We start from the raw sequence: 22,260 nt of genomic DNA, 5'->3' as shown, positions 1-22,260 counted from the left end.
AAAATTTGTTTCTCTAATCACTCTAAATATATAAATAAAGGTTTTTTTTTTCCCCTCTTGATATATATCTTTATTTCCATATTTTAGCCACTTAGATTGTCTATATAAACCTTCTCTATCACTTGGCCGGTTATTTTTAAGAACATCAATTTAGTCAAGGATTTTCCCCATCAATATCTTTTCATCCTTAAAATTAGAGTTTCGGCTCAGGACTTATGGCTTCTTCCTCCAATGCAGTAACTGTCACACAGGCGAACCCGAAGTGCTTGAATTATAAGCAAGGCGTGACAAATACAGAGTGGACTGAAAATGAGGATTCAATCCTTGAAGAAGGGCTTGTAAGGTACGCTTCTTTGCCCAAGTTAAAGCAATATGCAAAGATTCAAGAGCTATTACCAAGGAAGACAATACGAGATGTGGCTTTTCGATGCCAATCGAAGAATAAGATGAAGAAGGCCGTTGTTTCTGCTTCAACAACAAGCTGGCCCAAAAGTCTTGTGACTAAGGCTGATCAGGATGAAATCTTGTGTAACAAAATTGGTGGTCTTGCTGGAAAGCTTTTGGAGGAAAACATGAAGGGCTTCATGCTGATCTCCAAAAATATGGAGCCTAGTAAAGTCCAAGACAACATCAAAATATTTGCAAAAATTCGTGACAACATTCTCATTGTGTCCAACAAATTGAGTGTCATGCCAGAAGGAATAAGAAATATGCCATCTCTTACTGAGAAGATGAACGAAGAGCTTGTGAATGCCATCCTTCCCCGCTGCAACTTTTGGATTGAAGTGTGATGCTCATTAATTACCGAGCTGCTTTCTGAAGTAAAGATGGGATTACCAATAGTAAAGATAGATATTTGTTGTTTGGCAGAAGGTTCGTGTTTACTAGTTACAAACCCGCATGAAACACGGGAAAGTCTTACTCTTATGATATGTTTGTGGAACTTATATTTGTAATTTTATTTTTTAAAGTTAAAGTTTTCAAAAATAAGAAAGATTTTCATTTTAAGTAATATCTTTGGTTAATCTTAATTTAGTTTTTTTTTTTTGGGTCAGTGATCATACTTACCAACATTTTTTTTTGAGCAAATACTTACCAACAATAAAAGTTTAAAATAACCCACAATAATTTTATAGACAAATTTACAAAAGAGTTGACCAAAATGCCCAAATGGCAATGCATTTTGGAGCGTGGGGCAATTACTACTAAGATCATAAACTTTCTAATCGAGGAAAAACAAATCAGATCGTAACTCTAAGAAAAGTTCTAAAACAATTTTAGAAAGATTAAAAGATAATGTAAAAGAATGAGGGGAAAAAAAGGTCAATAAAAGGGATGGAAACAAATAATAAATGAAATTGAGCTTGCAACATAAGCATATAGTAATAGAATTGATCAAGCGAGTCCCTTATCATAATAACTGCTAAACAAGCAGTCAAGGAAAAATAAAAAGAATGTACTTGTATATTTTACTTTAAAGTTGTCTAGGAAAATCAACGAAAAGAAGAAAAAATAAATTGTGAATTAAAAATTATTTTTGTAATGTAATGTAATCAAATCAAATCATATACTATATATTAAAAGTTATGTTTAGAAACTGTAGTTGCGCCAAGTGGTTACTCTTATTAATTAGTAAATTAATTATATATTTTTTGTTATAATATATTTCCTCAATTAAGGGATAATATTCAACAATGGTTTAATTTAGGAAAAACTTTATCATTTAAATTTCAACAAATTTAAATCCTATTCAAACTTTATAAAAAAATTCTAAAGTTAAATTCCATGCAACTACCGATGTTTTTTTTTCTATAAAAAAAACTCATGTTTTGATTAAGGGATAAGATTTAACAATAATTTAAAACAAATTTAAATTCTATTCAAACTAAAAGTTTATTATCAAAATTTTCTAAACTTAAATCCCACACAACCCACATTTTTTTTTTTACTCAAGTTACATGATTTAACAATAATTTAAAAAAAATTAAATTCTATTTAAAATAAAAGTATATTATAAAAAGAAAGTTTTCTAAGCTTAAATCCCACACTTGACACAACACACGTTTACTCTTTTTTTTCCCCCTCAAGTTGCATCTAATTAAATTAATATGTTATAAGCTATAAAACTCTTGACTAAGGGATAAGATTTAACAATAATTTATTTTAGATAAATTTTTATCATTTAAGTTTTATAAATTTATATTCTACTCCAACTAAAAGTCTATTATCGAAAATTTCAGAACTTATAATAAAAGTTGGGCTTAGAAGTTGTGGTTACGCTAAGGCTCCATTTGGGAGTTCATAAGGGAATAGAATGGAATGGAATGGAATGATCATAAGGGAATGGAAAGGAATGTAATTTATTTAAGTAAGGAAAAGGAATGGAAAAGAATGGAATGGAATGGAATTAAATAATCTTGATTGGATGTTTTAAAATAAAGGAATGGAAAGAAATCAAAATGAATGGAATGTAAGTAATCTTATTTGGGAGTTACATGGAAGGAATGTATTGAAATTATTTTATGACAATATTACTATTAGACCCCTATTTTAAAATAAAGGGCTGAATATATAGGGGTATTTTGGAAGTTTTAGTAAAAAATTCATTAAATCTAATTTCATTCCTTTTCATTCCTCCCAATTTCGGGGGGAATGAAAATTTGAGGTTTTAAGGGAATAGAGAGGAATGAGTGTTCCCTCCTACCCATTCCATTCCCTCCCACTTAAACTCCCAAACAAAGGAATGGACTTTCCATTCCCTCCATTAAAACTCCCAAACAAGGGAAGGGAAGAATATTCTAAAATTTTTCTTTTCATTCCTTTCCATTCCATTCCATTCCTCCTCCCAAACGAGGCCTAAGTGGCTATTCTCATTAATTACTAAATTCATTATATATTTTTTGTTATGATATATTTCCTCAATTAAGGAATAATATTTAATAACTGCTTAATTTAGGTAAAACTTTATCTTTTAAATTTCAACAACTTTAAATCCGATTCAAACTAAAAGTCTATTATAAAAAAATTTCTAAACTTAAATTCCACACAACAACCCATGTTTTATTTCTATATATATATATATAAAATAAAAATAAAAATAAAAAACTCATGTTTCGACTAAGAGATAAGATTTAACAATAATTTAAAATAAATTTAAATTATATTCAAACTAAAAGTCTATTATCAAAATTTTCTAAACTTAAATCTCATAAAACTCACTTTTTTTTGTTTATTTTTTGCCTCAAGTTGCATGATATAACAATAATTTGAAATAAATTTAAATTCTATTCAAACTAAAATTCTATTATGAAAAAATTTTAAACTTAAATCTCACACATGACACAACCCACATTTTTTTCTCCCCTCAAGTTGCATCTTATTAAATTAGTATTTTATTAGGATATTAAGCTACAAAGCTCTTAACTAAGGGATAAGATTTAACAATAATTTAATTTAGATAAAACTTTATCATCTAAGTTTTAGAAATTTAAATTCTACTCCATCTAAAAGTCTATTATCAAAAAATTTTAGAACTTATGTATATTTATCCATGGTTTTTTGATACAATTCCACTTAACCAATAAGTCATCCCTATCCATCGCACACCCTTGGTGTGATGGTCACTCTACAGGTATAAATGCTTGTGGGATGTGGAGGCCAAGGATCGAGGTTCAAGTCCTCAGAAATGAGCTTTATACACATATATAGGGCTGTCCATGGGTCCGGTCGGGTCGGTTTTGGACCCAACTCGGACCCGACCCGCCGGTTTTGGGTGGAAGGCGGAGGGACCCGAAACTGACCGCCTGCGTCAATCGGTCGAGTCGGTTTCAAGTTCGAGTGATGCTTGGGTCGGTTCGATCGGTGGAGAGAGTCGCCAGATCCTGCAAATGTCACCGAAATCTTCAAAAACTTCGCCGGAATCTGCAAAAACTCATTCCATTTGCACCGAAAATCGAAGAAATCAACTTGGATCTCCTCGAATCTCGCCAGATCTCACCAAATATGGTTGAGATCTCGCTGAAATCAGCTTGGATCTCCTCGAATCTCGCCGGATCTCACAAAATATGGTCGTTATCTTGCCAGATCTCCTTGAATCAGAGCTTGATCTTGCCGGAGTTGGCCGGATTTATATATATCATCGGTCGGGTCAGGTGGCTCGGGTTTTGGAGAAGAAAACCCTCCACTAGACCCGCCGGCGTCGGGTCTTGGGCGCGAAAACCCGTCACCGACCAACGGGAGCGTCGGTTCAGGCTGAAATCGGGTGGGGATCAAGCAGGTTCTTCGGGCCGGCGGGTCTGAGTCGGGTCTAGACACCCCTACACATATCCACTTAGATTAGGTTAGAGTAGAAATTCTATCTTGTATAAAGAAATAAAAAATAAAACTATTTAAGGCTAGTGACTTCAGGGCCCATGGAAATCTAGCATGAGAGGATCATAGGACTTGAGTTCGTTCCAAACTTAGGCAATGCATTATAATATTTTAAAGGGTCTAGTTAATGGGTATTTTTAGAGCATTTGTTAATGAACCATATTTAAGAAATTAAAAACGTTAAAAAATTATTGTTTTTTTTTTCTTCTCTCATTAACAACCTTTACTAAAATGGTACACTAACAAATATCATTGGGACATTTGTTAACTTTTTCCTATTTTTAATATTTGGCAAATGCTAACTAATTTTACTTCTTGTGTGACTCATAAATTTCACATTCTTGTGGTCCTATAGCTAGCAACATACTACGAGTGTTGAAGAAAAAATAGTTTGTTTATGTGAAAATTATATGCAATTACTTAGAGTTTGCCTTGTCAAAGTTAAAATCATTATAGTCCTGGAACCACTATTTTGGGATCACTAATTAAGGTGGCCCAAGCAATATTAATCCCCAATCCTTACCCCCCACACACCCACAAGATTACAAATAAATAAACATCAAGAAGTTTCCACCTCCATTAATCCACCTGACTAGACTCCAACATATATAGCCTACCCCACCTACATGCCATTATGATTTTCTTCCAGTCTGCTACTTCTTTCAACTTTCATACCTAAACTTCTATAGGTAATTGTTGAAATCTAACAAACCTCTCTAAATACTGGCAAGTTATGGATTAATCCACAAGAAGATCACGTGTGTGTCTTGTGAGAGGATTAATAATGTAACGACAACGTTTTAGCTCCTTTTTTTTTTTTTTTTTTTTTCACTTGAAAACCAAAGCGAAGTCGTCTCCAATCTCCAAACTTTCCACTAATACTTGACAACTTTTGTAAAAAAAGGCAATCGTTTTCTTTCATTTTAGCTTCATCTTCCTAAAACGTCACCATTTTGCATTGGTCTTCTTCCTCTTTAGTTTTTACCGTAACTGAATGAAGGAAAAAAAAACAAAGGAGAACATCCCAAAATTGTAATAGATGGCAAGCAGTCAAGTTATTCGGGTTCAGGTTATATACAAGTTATCTTAAACGAGTTTAAAACAGGTCAAATCAATTGAGTTATGGGTTAAGAGCTTGGATTTGTGTGAATACATAATAGCTTGTTTAGAACCCCAAATAAAAGATTACGGCTATATTACTTTTGCTTTTACTTTTACTTAATCAAAGTGCAGAAACAAGAGTAAATGTGCGCAATGAACCGATACTACTCTGGTGCATAAACATGAACAACAAACAATAAAAGTAAAGCACAAGAGTAAGGGAAGAAGGATGCAAACACAAGATAATATGGCGACGTTTTATCGAAGAGGAAACCGAAGAACTCGGCAGAAATCCTTTCTGTCGCCATCTAAGTGGTAAATCGATCAACTAGACAATAAGTTGGGATACATGAATAGCAAGAGACCCTTCAAGCCTAATCTACCCAATGCACCTAAGTCCTACAAGCTTTTACTCCAACAAGGCTTCTCGAAACCGTGTCTTGTCTAGTTTTTCGAATCCCGCAATATGCTCAATTGCATCCGCCAAGCCTCACCGGCTTCTTTTGGGAAATCCCAAAACTTCCCAAGCTCCAATACACTCACTACACTCTTAAAAGGTGTGAGTTGTGTTTTGATACAAATTTCCTTTCAAGGTATGACAATGGGAGAGGAAAGGAGAAGAGGCTATAATGATTTTTCACTAAGTATGAGTAGCTCTCTCTCTAAAAGATGGGTGTGTGTGTGTTGTAGAAAACCTATCTAGGGTTTTTCTCTCTGAATGGTCTCCTTGCAATTTTTGTGGGTAATGAGAGTATATATAGTATGAGTGAAGGGTAAGAAAGTTACACTTAAAAGTCCTCTAGGCAGAGAGTTTCGCGAGTATCTCGTGGGAAGGCCTTACCCATAAAATACTCGCGAAATCCTTCAGGCTGGCATGATTCTTCAGCTTCCAGCATGTGCTTCTCACGTGGCTCTTTCGCGAGTTAGCTTCTCGCGAGATTCTCACGAAATCCACTTGTTCTTCAATTCATGCTCGATTCTTCACCAACTTAATACTAAACTCAATACAATAAAATCCCACAAAATACAAGGAACAAAATCAAAGCAATTACAACACTTTTTTGTCTTAGAATAAAGCCAACATAAAACATAGTTGTAAATCACAACTTTACAATCTCCCCATTTGGTTATTCCGTGACAAAACACCATATAACAAACTCTAGACTTAAACATGAGTTTGTGAACAATGGTAAAACTCACTCACACCTAAATCTAAAACCTGTGATGAACTTGGAACAAAATACCTGTAACCTGAAACACTTGCACAAAACGCATTAGACCCTCAAAGTAAATCAAGTGATAAAATGACAAGTATAATGTAACAAGTAAATTGCGATCAAGTAAACATGATATAAAACATATGAGCAACTTGATCATACACCAAAACTGTCATATGAAAATTACTACAATGATCATATAGCAAAGTAAATGATCATCCGAACATGCAACCAATAAAGCATAATAACATAAGGATGTATGCATGTCCAACACATAAACACGATGCGTTAAGAGTAACAAAGCATAGATACTAAATGTAACTCAAAGCACCATAAAACAACGAGAAAATAAGCAAAAAGTAAAACAAAGTAAAACAAAGTTTTCTCATACAAGTTGTCTTCTCCCCCTTGGCATATGCATCTCTCTTATGGCTTTCTCCCCCTACGAATGTGCATGAGGTAGAATTTCTCTCCCTAAGAATGTGCACATGAGTCATATAGAAATGACGATACACTCCGATATACTCCCCCCCCCCCCCCTTTTTGTCACGAATAGACAAAAGAATAAAGAAGAAGGAGAGGAAGAAAAAAAGCTATGAACAAGGATAAGATGCATGATGGGTGCAAGATGAATGAGAAAATGAAGCTCAAACGAAAGACAAAAACATCAAAAAAATGCTACAAAGCATAAAATAAACATGACATGCTAAGGACGATGAAACATGATATAGACCTAGACATGACATAGACACAAGAACATGTTATATATGCTAAAAGGGTCTAAAAAGACTTAACTAGCATGAGTGAATGCAAAACAGGTCAAATGTTAGAGTGTGTGCGGCAAAGGGACATCTAATATGCATATGAGATGCATGACCAATGCATGAGTAAGCACTCACGGGGTAAAGTGTGTAAAACACACAACCAATGATCCAAACATGATAAACATGAATAATTATGGTGATCTCCAAAAATTGATACTCATCGGAGTCCAAAACAGTGAGAAAATGTCATTTGGGCATTTTATCAAACACATAGGGTCCGTTTGGATAGAACTTATTTTGCTGAAACTGAAAACTGAAAACACTGTAGCAAAATAATTTTTAAACGTGTGAATAGTGCCTTGGGACCTATTTTTAATGAAAAAGTTGCTGAAAAGTGAATTTTATGGGTCCATGAACAGTACACAATGCACTGTTCACGGTTGAATTGGTTCACTATTGCGGCTACTGTTCATGCACAGTGCATGAACAGTAGCCTTTGCCTCCTGAAACGCGTGCCCAGAGAAAAAAAAAAAAAGGAAAACGGAACAGAGAAAACGCAGACGCTGAATAATCCGTATCCAAACGGATACATAGAGTGCACACACTACACATGTATGTTAAACAATGTATAAACATATGAAAATCTTGTCTAAATACATGTCATTTTTGCCACGAGGGGCCAACATCCAAGGCAAAACATTATTTAAAACAAAACCCAATAAAAAAGATTGACAAAAATAAGTTTTCCAACTCCCATTTAAGAAAATCCCAACTATAAACATAAAACTCCAAAAAAACATAATCTAAGGATCAAATTCAATGAAAAGAGTTAAAGATTACCTTAGAGATGTATATGGAATGTAAAAAACTTGAAATTAGTTGGGTTTTGATGTTCAAGCATTAAAATAGGGGTTTGGGAGAAGATGGGAGAAGTTTAAAACAAATGTTCCACAAAATGCCCTTTAAAAAGCTAATCTGAAGATTTTTGCGGGTAACTCGCTGGTAAGCTTCATGCGAAAATTTCGCCGGTATTTCGCTGGCAAGTCTTACTCGTGAAACAATCGCGAAATTCTTTATCCAAAGTTGAAAAACTTGAGAACTGGACCATTTAACTTGCGACTGAGCTTACACATGAATTAGGTCACGAAAACATCTAGAAAACATGTTTTTCACACAAAAACAACTTAAAAAACATGGGTGATACAAATCACTTCCAAAAGAAAATAAAAAGAGCAAAAATCTTTTTAGTTTGATCCTCATATGGTTGAGCACACACACATCACATTTGAATGTGTACAAACACACAAATGAAATAGACATTCATTGAATGTTAAACTTGTGTATTGTGTGTGTGGTTCAAGTGTGGAAAAATCCTTAGTCTAGAGTGAAACTTCAATGATCAATTCAATCAAGTCATACACAACTAGTACTAAGTCAAGTGGTCTATCTTAATTATAGAAATGATCATATATAATCTCCCACAAAAAGATGATCACAAAAATTTGAAGCTTTTCTTTTTAGCTTCTTACAACTTATAAATTTTGATCATATAAGAATATTACATTTCATTTTGAGATCGATGCCTGAAATTTTTTGATATTTCAATATAGAGAGTAACCCCTTAGCTTTTTGAGGCACCATACATTTCAATACAAGTCGTTTTTTCATTTTCCTAGTCAAATATTAGTATGTGCAACAACTTTTGCAGCTCATTATCTCTTTTCGATATTTGACATTTGTTGAGTTATAGAGCAAAAACATAAAAACATGGGAAGATATATAGGCACAAGTCTATGTCTGTATCAAGACCAACAGGACTATTGATTAATCATTCATGACAGGCTTAAAGATCGATTTACAACAATCACACATAGATTTCAAGATTTTTCCTACACAGATAGATATGCATACAAAACAAGCTAAGCTCGTAAATGCACTACGCCATTAGTACAAAGGTACTAGGCCAAACTCACATGTGAAATGTGCTCAAATAAATACAATCAAACTTTTTGAATTTTCCACTTTTTATGTGTTTTTGGATTTTTACACACACAAAAACAAAAGCATAAAAGTAAGATCTGTTAGGTTCTAAGTACTTAGGAACTAATGTATTAGAACTCTAATATGTATTGTTGGCAAACCATGATCAAAACAGGTGTCTAGTTATGTTTTAGACTTGCTCAAAGTATGTGATTTATGTAAAGTTGGAATCGAGTTAACTGCAAAAGTTACTGTGCATTTCTACCTGACTCGATTGATTGAGAATTAGATTCGACCGATTGAAAGTCGTGCAGATTGTTTTTCTGCAGAATTTTCAACTCGGCCCTAAGCCCATATGACGTGTAGGGTTTTATGTTTTGTCCTTAGTATAAAAGGAAAACCTTAGTCACGTTTTTGAGGTTGCTCATATTGCTGTTTGTGTGAATCTCTTGTGAGATCGGAGAGGTGCTTGCCTTCACACAAGCTTAGGATTATCAAGAAGGAGATTACTTCAAGAACTTGATGATCGTTCAGTTACTGCCATAAGAGCTTAAAGATACACAAGTGAGGGTGCTTGTATTTTCTGGGAAATCCAATAAAGGAGTCCGTGGTCTCGGAGCTTGCACGCGGTCGTGTTAGTAAGTTCTACTGGTGGGTAGCAATAGGATGTTAGTGGTCTAAGTTGCTATTGTATAACTTCGATTCTTTCATAGTGGATTCAAGTTTACCTTGAGGATAGCTAGGTTAAATCCCCCCTAGGTTTTTTACCGGTTTGGTTTTCCTGGGTCATCATATCTTTGTGTTTTTATATTCCGCACTTTGCATTGATATGATTATTTGATTGTGTTAACCTAAATCTAGAATTTGGACTAAGTAATAACTTGGCTTGTTAACTAAGTTAATCCAATTGTGGTTTAAGGGGTCTAAATAAACTCTACAAGATTAAATGCAAAAATAACAAAAACAATGCATATAAAGAGATGCATGATGCACAAATGCATGACAATGAAGCATCTAATGCATGAAGAGTCCTACAAAGATTAAAAGAATCAGATCAAGGACCAAAAGAGTATAAGCTCAACCATAGGAACCCTTCCTCATCCAAACGAAATGATTGTTTGGAATGAGTGTCTTATGAGAAGTGAGATGAGGGTTGGAAGAATAAGAACCAGAGATGCACATAGACAAAGAGATAAGAACATCAAAAACTTTCTTCAACAACTTACCATTTTCCCCCAAAACCGGTTTAACTTGCAAAGCACAAGTTCCAAGACACTCAAGTTTCTCTTTTCTTTTAATTCTTTTAAGGGCTTGAAACTTAGAGCAATGAGGTCTTAGATGACCAAAGGCACCACAATGGTGACAAATAATGAGTTTAGGTCCACTAGGCTATTTAGGGAGGGATCTTGTAACATAGTTTTGTTCTCTCTTAAACGTGGGACATTGAGGTCTTATATGACCGATCACACCGCAATAGTAGTAAGTTAGGACAAACTTAGATCCATCCAAAACCTTAGGTTGAGACCTAAATTGAGGTTTTGGCTTAAGAGTCTTTCTCTCCACCTTTTGATTTCTTTTGTGTAGAGAAATGTACACTGATTTGTCATTTGAGGTAGAACACACAATAGGCACAAAATCGGGCAACACAACATGATTGCAACAAATATTTTCATCCTTTTTAGCAATAGGTTCAGCAATCAAACACTTAGCATGCGTCTTAAGAGATTCATTTTTACATTTTAGCTCATCAACAAGTTTGTTAGTCAAAATAAGTTTAGCATCCAAGTCCATATTCAAACATTCAAATTCTTTCAACTTTTCACAAGAAGTTTTAGCAAGTTTCTTATACTTTTCAATCAATTTGTTGGATTCATTGAGCTTAGCAATCAAATCATCCTTTTCACTAGTGAACTTGCTCAAATTCTCATGAAACTTCTTAAAATTTTTCTTCAACAGTTTGACATTTGGAATATCAACAACAACACCCATAGATTCATGTAACATGTCATCATAATTTTGAGGATTAACACTCATAGAGGCATTTTCACAAACATATGGCATGTTACACTCAACAACATCCATAGAAGCATACAAAACACTATCCATGGCAATAGCCACAAGGGGTCAAGGATCACACTTAGGCAATGAAACCAATACAAGTGTACCCACTCTGATACTAATTGAGAGCTCGAATTTGTGTGAATACACAAGAGCTTGTTTAGACCCCTAAATAAAAGATTACGGCTAGATTGCTTTTACTCTTACTTAATCAAAGTAAGAAAACAAGAGTAAATGTGCGCAATGAACCGATATTACTCTAGTGCATAAACATGAACAACAAACAATAAAAGTAAAGCACAAGAGTAAAGGAAAAAAGATGCAAACACAAGATAACATGGCGATGTGTTATTGAAGATGAAACTGAAGAACTCAGCGAAAAACCTATTCGCCGCCCTTCAAGTGGTAAATTGATCCACTAGACAATAAGTTGGGATACACAAATAGCAAGAGACCCTCCAATCCTAATCTACCTAATGCACCTGAGTCTTCCAAGCTTCTACTCAACAAAGCTTCTCGGAATTGTGTCTTGTCTAACTTTTCGGATCTCGCAATACGCCCGATTGCATCTGCCAAGCCTCATCGGCTTTTTTTGGCAAATCCCCAAAAATTCCCAAACTCCAAAACATTCACTGCACTCTGAAAATGTATGGGTTGTGTTTGGATACAAATCTCCTCTCAAGGTATGACAATGGAAGAGAGAAGGAGAAGAGGCTATACTGATTTTTCACTAAGAATGAGTAGCTCTCTCTCTAAAAGATGGGTGTGTGTATGTGTGTGTGTGTTGTAGAAAACCTATCTAAGGCTTTTCTCTCTAAATGGCCTCCTTGCAATTTCTGTAACTAATGAGGGTATATATAGCATGGGTGAAGGGTAAGAAAGTTGCACTTAAAAATCCTCCAAGTAGAGAGTTTTGCGAATATCTCGCGGAAAGGCCTTCCCCACGAGACACTCGTGAAATTCTCCAAGTTGGCATGACTCTTCAGCTTCCAATATGTGCTTCTCACGTGGCTCTTTCATAGGTTAGCTTCTTTCAAGCTTCTCTGAAATCCACTTGCTCTTCAATTCATGCTCGATTCTTCACCAACTTAATACTAAACCCAATACAATAAAATCCTACAAAATACAAGGAACAAAATTAAAGCAATTACAACATTTTTTTGTCATAGAATAAAGCCAACATAAAACATAGTTGTAAATCACAACTTTACACGGGTCAATTTGCATTTTTCCGCATTAAATTTTTTGTAAATTTTGCAACGAATTACTTGGTGTGAAAAAAGGATTTATTATCAAGTACGTGTACAAGTTACCAAAAAGAGAAAAAAGTATTTTAATCTTTTTATGATTAACAAATTAAATGATTAGGTGATATAGTCTAAAATGCTTTTGGCATGTTGTTAAATTAACGATTGTCCAATTCTAAAAAAAAAACGATTGTCCAAAAAGTTTAAACTATTAGGAAATTGTGATTTTAATCACTTTATCATAATTTTAACACTCCTTCTTAGACCACTCACTCAAATATTTCCCATATAAACCCCATAAATTATTTTGGGTCCTCTCACAAATATTACTCATTATATTCCACATATTACCCAACTTGGGCTCTCACACAAATACTTATCATACCACTACCAAAATTGAACCACAAATTATAAAGATGGTATAATTTGTGGCCCAATTTGTGGGCAAAATCTGAAAAGCCCAACAAAACTCTCTTTACAAAGCTCATTGCTACACAGTACCCTAAAGCCTGTTACTACATGGCACCCTAAAACCCGTTGTTACACAGCACTTTTACTAAGTCTGTTGCTACACGGCAATATTTTTACAAAATCTCAAACTATTTACAAAAGCCCAATATTATTTTGGAAATTATTTACAAAAAGCCCAAATACTATGTTATCAAAAAATCCAAAACTATTGGGCAAACAATTATTCTATTAAAGCCCAAATATCATTTGGCAAAAACAATTACATTATGCTCAGAGCCCAAACTATTCCTTGGCAAAAACATATTTTCATATATTAAAACCCCCAACATATTTTCATATATTTCATATATGATGTATTACTTATCTTTTAAAACTACTTGTTCTACAAAATTTATGGGAACTATACTTATTTTTTCATAAGAAACTCTAACTATAAAAGCCCATATATATTACCCATGGTGAAACTATTCATTTTGTAGGATGAACAAGTCCAAATAAGCCTAACAACAAGGCCTAGCCGAGACAGCCCAGCCCATGTGCTAATCCTAGCTACCAAGGTTCACTTGAGTAACTAAAGTGGTTAAACTAGCCTCTATTCAAGTTTCCGCACAACTATGCTGACAAATGGAGCCTATTACCATCATTTTCAGCTTGTCAAATTAGATTATAAGGGGACACATGTCCAGCTGAGCTTACACCCTTCCTTGGCAAGCTGATTTTCATGATTACTAGTGTGACATAAAGCTGTGCTGACAAGACACAAGGTTGTGAAGCTGTAGTCAACCATTCTCCCCCTCTTCTCCAACCCAATTGGCCAACAAATTAGGAGCAGTCATAAACAGACCATGGAAGCATCTGGAATAACTTGTAAAACAACTCATTACCATGCCAAAAATGTATATTTTCTAGTTCATGAACTAAGCACATAAACCCAAATGGGTAAACTTAGGGAAATGTGGTTTGGAAGGCACTAGGGAGATCTCCAGCAGAGTTTCCAGTAGAGAGCTCCAAGATTGACACTTGGCTTGGGGTGACACAATCTGTCCTAGCAAGCTCTGATACTAGCAGCAGACAACCAAAATCATTAGCCTAAAACATGCTCTAATCTTATTGGCTGAGGACATCAACATTTAGTGCTAAAACAAAACTCTAGCTGCTATTATCCAAAACAGCAAGAACATTCCAACGCTGAACTTACCATTGTTGGCCAAAGCCTAAGAATAATTTTCTAAGGATTTTCTGAAGATTGAGACTGATTTTGGCAGAGATTATTTGCTAAACCCACCCCCCTCCACCCTTAAACTTAACTATAAATAGATCCCTTCATCAACACCTCAAGACACACCAATAGAGAAGAACTCTCTCATAAACTTCTCCATTTTCCTCTCTCTCTCTCTCTCTCTCTCTCTCTCTCTCATTTTCTCTAAGCTCTTAGTAAGGTTTTGAGCTTCTGAGTTCTTAGTTTCAAACTTAGAAACTAAGCTTCTCAGCCCCTAGCTCACAAATACCCCTCACACCTCTACTTATAAGTTCTTATCCATCCCCAGTAGAAAGTCTTAGCAACTTTACTAAATACTCTCTCTCTCTCTCACTGCTCATACTAAAAAAATGGCCCTCGCTACTCGCTACTCACTACATATACTATACCCACGAGTATACTCTGGCATCATAATGATCTTGCTGGGCTAGCTAAAATCTTTCTCTCCCTTCATCTCACACTAAGCTTTCTCCATTACTTGTTATAATGGAACTCATAGTTTTTGTTTATTCATTTACTATTGAAGATTATAATGTAATTATTACTATAGAGTTTTTCCCTCATGTTCTTGTATTAGAGGACTTTTTCACACTGGAACCTATGAATGATGATTTTCGAGATGTAGACACTCTCCTTAATCTGTGAAATAATTAACGGCTAGAGGTTTATTCTGTTTTGTCTCATTTTACTGCTGGAATATTTTACTGCTGGGCTATTTCTTTATTGCAGTATGCTTTTTAGTTGTGCTGACGTGTATGCTATAGGAAATGTTTTTGGGTCGTCCCATAATCCTCGTCAGTCCCAACCTAGGCTCAAGGCATAAAATAAGGCGAATTCTCCAAATTTTCACCGATATCCTTTGGGCTAGGGCTGTAAACGAGCCGAGTTTTGTCGAGTAGTACATGTTCAAGCTTGGCTCGCCAGGAAAAACAAAAAACTTGAGCTTGTGACAAGCCTAAAATAGTGTTTAAGTTTGAGCTCATGAGAAAGCCAAAAAGCTTGAGCTTGGCTTGGCTTGGCTTGGCTTGGCTTGGCTTAGCTCGACTTGATTAATTAGTCAAGCCAAACTCAAACTTAATATCAAGCTCAAACTCGAGCTCAGGTCAAGTTTTTGAGCTTGAGATCTAAAAAAAATTAGATTATTAAATGCTTAAATCTCTAAAATTAACAAAAACAAAATAGTATACTCATTTTATCATGCATCTAGTCCTACTTATGATTAGCCATTATTCAAATTAATAATTTATATAATTAAATTCATTCATTCATCATTCCTTGTCTACAACTTCAACAATTGTTCAAAATACAATTTTTACATTCACGTTAGATGGTGAAGGACTAGAAAATTACCTGTTTGTAACTATTATGAATGAGAAAAATACTAACATGTTTCATAACTTTACTTTAGATGATTGATAAAGAATGATCATATGTGGCCTACTTAATTATATATTTATTTTTAAATATAATTATAGTCTAAAGCGGTTCTTGATCAGTTTAAAGGAAGGAAAAAAATTAGGTAATATAGGTAGTGGTCTCATGTTGACAATTTCATTATTAAGATATGTGTAATGAGTATATTTAACTAACACATATAAACTTATAAATGAGTATGCTTGAATTGTTGTGTATCAAGCCTAATAGCTCACGAGCTTGTTCATGAACAAATTTTTTTGCTTGGGCTCGGCTTGTTTATTAAACGAGCCTAAAACTAAAGCTCAAGCTTGACTTATTTATAAACAAACAAACATGAACAAGCTTTTTATCGAGTTAAACCCGAGTTGGTCATGATTGGCTTGGTTCATTTACAGCCCTACTTTGGGCTATGCTTCAAACCCATTGTTGAGTTTTGATTTAGGCCCCCAACCCAACACAAATCTCATTTGTCGGATGGAAACTTTTCCGCTCCCAACAGGGATCAAACTCAAGATCTTCTGCTTTGATACCATATTAAATTACCGATTATCCCAAAAATTTAAGTTATTTGGAAATGATGAATTTAATCACTTAACCAAAATTTTAACACATGTTAAGCTAGAACATACACTACTCTGTTGTCATTGAGAAGAGCGTGAGCGAACTGAATACGGGAAAATTGTTGGAGTTGTAGCTAAGAGCCTAAGATTTTATTACAAATGCTCATCCATGAAGTTGAATTGCCTATCAAGGAGTTAACAACAACCAGTTAATCACCCTCAAAGACCGCATCTCTAATCCCCACATCCTAAGTAGATGTTGTAGAAGTTACAAGAAAATAAACACGTTGCTTTCTAAATGGAAAATAAACTAAACACGTTCCCTGAATCTACAAAGTGATAGGATTCTGGAATCCAACTGAGAGAAATAATAGGCAAAGTCTAAAATTTTATTAATCTAAAAATTTCATTGCCATGGAGGCTATAATATGTTTAAATATATAGAAAAAGAAAACCTAGGGCGGCTAGAAAAATGCTCAAAAAACCCTAATTTGTACTAATCATGTAATTAGGTAGCAAAATGCTAAATTTTACCAAAAATAGCAAAATTTAGATAATTGTGAAAATTGAAACTACTGTCTTTAAGAGATGTTTAAAAATAGACAGAATTTTATTCTGACTCCAAAATTAAAAGTTATTAAGGAAAACAAATATTACTAAAAATGTCAAAATCACTATTTCTAGGGCCTTAAGAGAGGTATTCAAGTCTTGATCAAAATATAGTTTCCCTATAGCCCTCCAATTTTCACGCAATTTTGACATTGTTACTTAGGGATGAACCCAAGATTTTAAGCTAATGAGGGTTAGAGTAAAAAAAAAAATCTATATAATATTAAAATTTTATAAATACTCAAAATTGTTGTTTCTAAATATATGAAGATACAATCATTTAACAACAAAGATAAAAACTAAAACAAAATAATGTTTTTTTTTAATACTAGGTTGGCTATAATTTTTTTTTTTTTAAAGTTAGAGCATTTACAGTGGTGATGTTAAAACTTTTAGCTTTTAGAACTTCAAAAAGCTATTTTATTTATTTTACCACCTCACTTTAACAATACATCAAATATCAAATGTTCTATTTTTTTTACCACTTCATTTAAAATAATTAAACAACTCATTAAAATAATAAAGGAAAGTGAGAGAATTTGAACTTTTTAATCAAAGGAAGAGATATAATCTTAATAAAATATTGTATTTTATTTTTAACAACTTGCTACAGTCAACTGCTATTTATACTAGTTTACTGTAATTGCAAAAAATTTAGTTTTAGCTTCTCCAATAACATATGATTTTTTTGTTCTTTGGTGGTAAATTAGTTTTTTTTTTTTTTGCTAAAATACAATCACCATTATGAATGTTTTTATTATTTTTTGTTAAGCTTTTTGGTTGAATAGTTGCTATTTAAAAGAAGCTGGTTAGGCTTATTAAAGAGAAATAGCCCAAGGGGGGTTTGGGCCCTCTTGGACCTCTATCTGGGTCTGTCCCCGTTGTCACCCCAATGATCTTGTGCCGTAGTTTTTGGTGCTCTTGCTGCTTTTGGAAGGCCCGTGCTATTTATTCTACATCACATACAAATCTAATGCCTTCTTTCATTGCCTTAGCTTCAGTTTCTAAAGGCCCCGGTGGATCTTTGAGCTTCTTAAGTTCATGTACAGAATTTACTCCGAGTCAAAATTTTCCAGTTTGAGTTGAGTAATTTTTTTTTTTTTTTTTTTTTGAATTTGAATTTGGGTCAAGTCAAATTTTGTCATGTCTAAATCATATGACATATCAAGGAGAATCCTTCAATTCTCAACCAAATTTCCTTCTCAAAAAAAAAAAAAAAAAAAAAAATCTCAACCAAATTTAATAGATATCCAAACAAATGAGATGAATGTTTGTTGTACCAACCTTTCTTTTTCAGTCTGGATCCTAATAAAGAAAAGCTATAATTTATTCCTACATTGTTGTTCAAAGCTGGAATTAAGCAATAGCATATTCTAAGCATTTTCAACAAAAGATTTCATCTAAGTTGGCTGATGTGAACATATAAATAATTTGTTGTGTACGTACGGAGCATATAAAATTTTTATGGCATCTAAGCTCATATATATTTTTTAGATAATCTAAGCTCGTATATATTTATGATGAGAAAAGATGCCCATATTTTTGTGTGGTCAAAAAAATGAACGCTCAGGCTCTTGTCCTCAAAGAATTTTGAAAATGAACACTCGAGCGATCTATTAAGCTTCGGATCTTTGGTATATGTTACATATCCTTGTCATAGAAAAATTAATTGGCCATTAGTAAGACATTATTTCCAGCATTTTCATCTCTCATATACAGATTTTTTTTCCTTTTCCTCTTACTTTTTTTCCCATTAAATACAAAAGAAGAAAAGCAAGAAAAAAAAAAGGAAAGAATAATGAGCATACAAGGAACCAACATGATTAAGATTGCAGTGGTCACTTGGAACTTATGATACATTTAACAGGAAGCCAAACCTTTAAAACTTGAAGAAAGAATACAAGATCTATTCCCAAATCAGATTAAAAACTATCACCAGCCCAATTCTTCAGCATTTCGTCAGTGAACATAGGAGTTTCCTCTGAGGATGAAGGGGATGACCCATTTATGCAACCATTGTTACAATCTTCAACTATCATGGAGTTGAGTTCAGAGAGCTTGGTAAAGTCAGCGTGGAGAAATTCAGTTAGGCTAAATTGACCCGGATTAAGATCCGCTATGAAGTTCCATGACATATCATTTTCGCAAGTGATTGGCAAAAGCCCATCTCTAGAATCTGAATTTGCTTCCTTACTCTTCTCCATAACTCCCTCAATGGATGGTTCTTCTACCAATGTGTTACGGTCTACTTCTTCATCCTTGGTGCATCTTGTTGGCTTGGTCGTGGTCAAGCAAGGTTCAATCTTCAGTGATGGTGTGGCATCATTGGACTTTCCCTTTATAGATTTCTTCTCAATCTTGGGCAGTTCTGAGTGATTAGCTTGTAATTTCTTTCTCAAGGTTGAGTTCCAATAGTTTTTTATCTCATTGTCTGTTCGGCCAGGAAGCCTTCCAGCTATTAAAGACCATCTGTAAAGTAATACAGTAAATCAATGAAACACGTATAAATTTATCTTCAAAATGTCTCAATCTAAAACAAATAGTTTACATTATTACCTGTTGCCTAAGAGTTTGTGAAGCCTCAAGATAAGATCTTCTTCATCCTGTGTAATGTTCCCTCTTTTGATATCAGGTTTAAGATAATTCAACCATCGAAGTCTACAACTTTTTCCACATCTCTTAAGACCTACACGAAGACAACATAAAAAACATTCAGCTATTAAACGCTAAATTTTAATTTTGCCATATTTTGCTAGAATTGTGAAAATTCTACACAAAACTGAAGTTTTGAAACTTGCCTGTTTCTTTGGGAATCTTTCCCCACCTCCCTTCACCATGGATTTTGATGTAATCTATTAGTAGCTGGTCTTCAAGAGCAGTCCATGCTCCTCTATTTAGCCCACTCTTCTCACAACAAGGACTTCTGCCCATTTTTGGACTTTTGCCTCTCTATCACTCTCTCAAAGTTTACGCTGAGAGTGATTGATTTTATAGAGGGTTTTGTTCAAACAGTTCCATTTGTTATAATTGTATTGTTGTCAGCATTCTTGTCATTGTGTAATTAAAAACAACGTGCATTAAATACAAATCATCGAATCTTTTTCCTTTTTTTATGTTTTTTCGTTTTATTTTTTTATTTGCTATTGCAATAGTACATATCACCGTATCAAAGTAAAGTCCAAATGGGCGTCAAATTTGAAGTTTACAAGTGCATGTTCTAGCTTTTGCCTTGGTTAGATGAAATCTCTTACGGACATTAGTTCAAACTTGTTCTTTGATGATCTTATTATATTACTGTTTAGTTGTCACCTGCATCGCATTAGCTAAAATAATAGTATGAATCAGCTTCAATTTGGCACATTACCTATATATAATAATAATAATAATAATAATAATAATATGAATCATCTTCAATTTGGCTTAATCAAAGGATTAACCTGCTAGTCCGCAAGATCATAAGAGACGACCATCAAGTAATTGGATGCCCTTATTGCGGAGAAATTTTCCCTACATATTGATCCAGGCATCCAGCCAAACTTTTTTTATTTTTCTAGGTTACATCTATTTCTGTCCTAGATGAATTATTCAACTTAATTAATAATGTGTCCTTTCTTGACTATATCATAAATGTCAAATGAGAGAATATCGCGTTACTATATTCTGAAAGTACTTAATAATTAATTTTTCATATTGATGCTAAACTCAACTATGTAAATTATATTTCAACTCAAAGAAATAAGAATATATATAGTAATAGATTTGTGCCATGAGCGCTTAATCAAGAATTATAATTATTTTTATTTAAAAAAAATATTTCAATAATATAATTAGAATGAATAATAAAATAGATAGGAAAAAAAAAATAGAAAGCATATTTAAATTAAATGACAAATGTATATATGTCACGCAAGTCATTTAAAAAAAAGACTAATTTAGTATTATAATAGATTGTAAAATAGTTTAAAATAAAGTAATGAAACTTCTTTTAAATATATTTAAATTTTTTATAATTGAGTCTCAATCAAAATAGTAATTTATTGATATTATTTTTAAAAAATTTAGGTTACAAGGTTTCATTAGGGACTAAAAGAGGTAAACAAAATATTATGGACCAACAATGCATTGTTGGTTTATTTTTAATGTGCCTATAATAAGTAACAATGTAACATGTCGAATTTTTGTTGAGCAAATTTTAATACTTAAATTGAGCCAAATATCTTCTCCAAAAAAAATTGAGCCAAATAATTCGAGGATGATGTGCATGGCCCAACTTCTATAATTAAAACAAAAGAAAGTTAAATTATCAAAATAATATAAATTCAAGAATGAAAATTAATTAAAAATTTAAAGACTCTTGGTAGTATAAGTTTAATCAGGGTAGTAATTTTAAAAATTTTGCAATAGAGTTTAATTTAGAGAGAATATGTTAATTATTTAGAGAGAATATGTCTATCACATTAAATAAGGAGAAAAATGAAGAAAAAAAACTCAATAAAAAATAAGAAGGCAATCATTTGATGCAACCATAACATGCAGGACATAGCTAGATGAATAATACCTAAAAGACTTAATTATATTTTATTTTTTTCATAACTCTCATATAGTGTACCGCAGGTTTTAATTTATGGGTTCACATGAGAGGGTTTTTTCTTCCCTATTTATACAGATTTTAGTCACAACTTAAATGAATTTAAATTATTTTTAATCAATAGAGACTCATTGAAGGGGTGTGAAGTAAAATGATTTAAAAATTACAGATTAGTTTGGAATTATCTTGAACTATAAGGATATTATGTAATTTCTTCATGTCTTTAACAAAAGGCAACCATTTGAAGCAAGTAGATTATAACCACTTATCAGTTTAGCCAAAAAAAAGAAAGAGTATAACCACTTATCATGTAAAGGAGATGGAAATTGAACACAATCTCAGTTTCTAAACACAACTTTATCCATATACAGCTTATGATTATGAAATGTATGTAATGGTATAAAATGTGACAAACTGATTGCTGGGAAGCCATGTATGATGTAAGTAACTTCCTTGTCTGATAGTTCAGCAGAACAAAAAACAAAAATTGGTCCAATAGCAGAGCGGCCTAAGGCATTCTTAGTTATTTTACATTTGATCTAACGTTATAAAACAAAATTGTACATTCCATCCCTAAATGAAAGAGTAACAAATAAGTTTAAAGGCCCGCACAACTATAA

The 22,260-nt window shown here is 33.4% G+C and overlaps 2 protein-coding genes across 2 annotated transcripts; one reads left to right on the top strand and one right to left on the bottom strand.

Moving 5' to 3' along the window:
• The first annotated feature begins 215 nt into the window (after positions 1–215).
• LOC142621509 (uncharacterized) lies at positions 216–791 on the top strand. Its single transcript, XM_075794781.1, has one exon. The coding sequence runs from the start codon at positions 216–218 to the stop codon at positions 789–791; it is 576 nt and encodes a 191-aa protein (XP_075650896.1).
• Positions 792–18,857: 18,066 nt separating this feature from the next.
• LOC142608691 (transcription factor MYB123-like) lies at positions 18,858–20,015 on the bottom strand. Its single transcript, XM_075780386.1, has 3 exons — positions 19,851–20,015; positions 19,609–19,738; positions 18,858–19,521 (listed from the first exon to the last, which is right to left on the bottom strand). Exons 1-3 carry the CDS (start codon positions 19,981–19,983, stop codon positions 18,975–18,977), a joined length of 810 nt encoding a protein of 269 aa, XP_075636501.1. The 5' UTR covers positions 19,984–20,015; the 3' UTR covers positions 18,858–18,974.
• Positions 20,016–22,260: the final 2,245 nt, after the last annotated feature.

Source organism: Castanea sativa, chromosome 1, assembly GCF_040712315.1.
Source record: "Castanea sativa cultivar Marrone di Chiusa Pesio chromosome 1, ASM4071231v1".
NCBI lineage: Eukaryota > Viridiplantae > Streptophyta > Magnoliopsida > Fagales > Fagaceae > Castanea > Castanea sativa.
The sequence above is the reverse complement of the archived record's forward strand: the minus strand, read 5'-3'. Positions and strand labels throughout refer to the sequence as shown.

Coding starts and splice junctions, on each gene's coding strand:
- LOC142621509 (XM_075794781.1), top strand. CDS start 216: ATGGCTTCTTCCTCCAATGCAGTAACTGTCACACAGGCGAACCCGAAG.
- LOC142608691 (XM_075780386.1), bottom strand. CDS start 19,983: ATGGGCAGAAGTCCTTGTTGTGAGAAGAGTGGGCTAAATAGAGGAGCA. Junction 19,739..19,850: donor AAAGATTCCCAAAGAAACAG/GCAAGTTTCAAA, acceptor GTCTTCGTGTAG/GTCTTAAGAGATGTGGAAAA. Junction 19,522..19,608: donor CACAAACTCTTAGGCAACAG/GTAATAATGTAA, acceptor ATTACTTTACAG/ATGGTCTTTAATAGCTGGAA.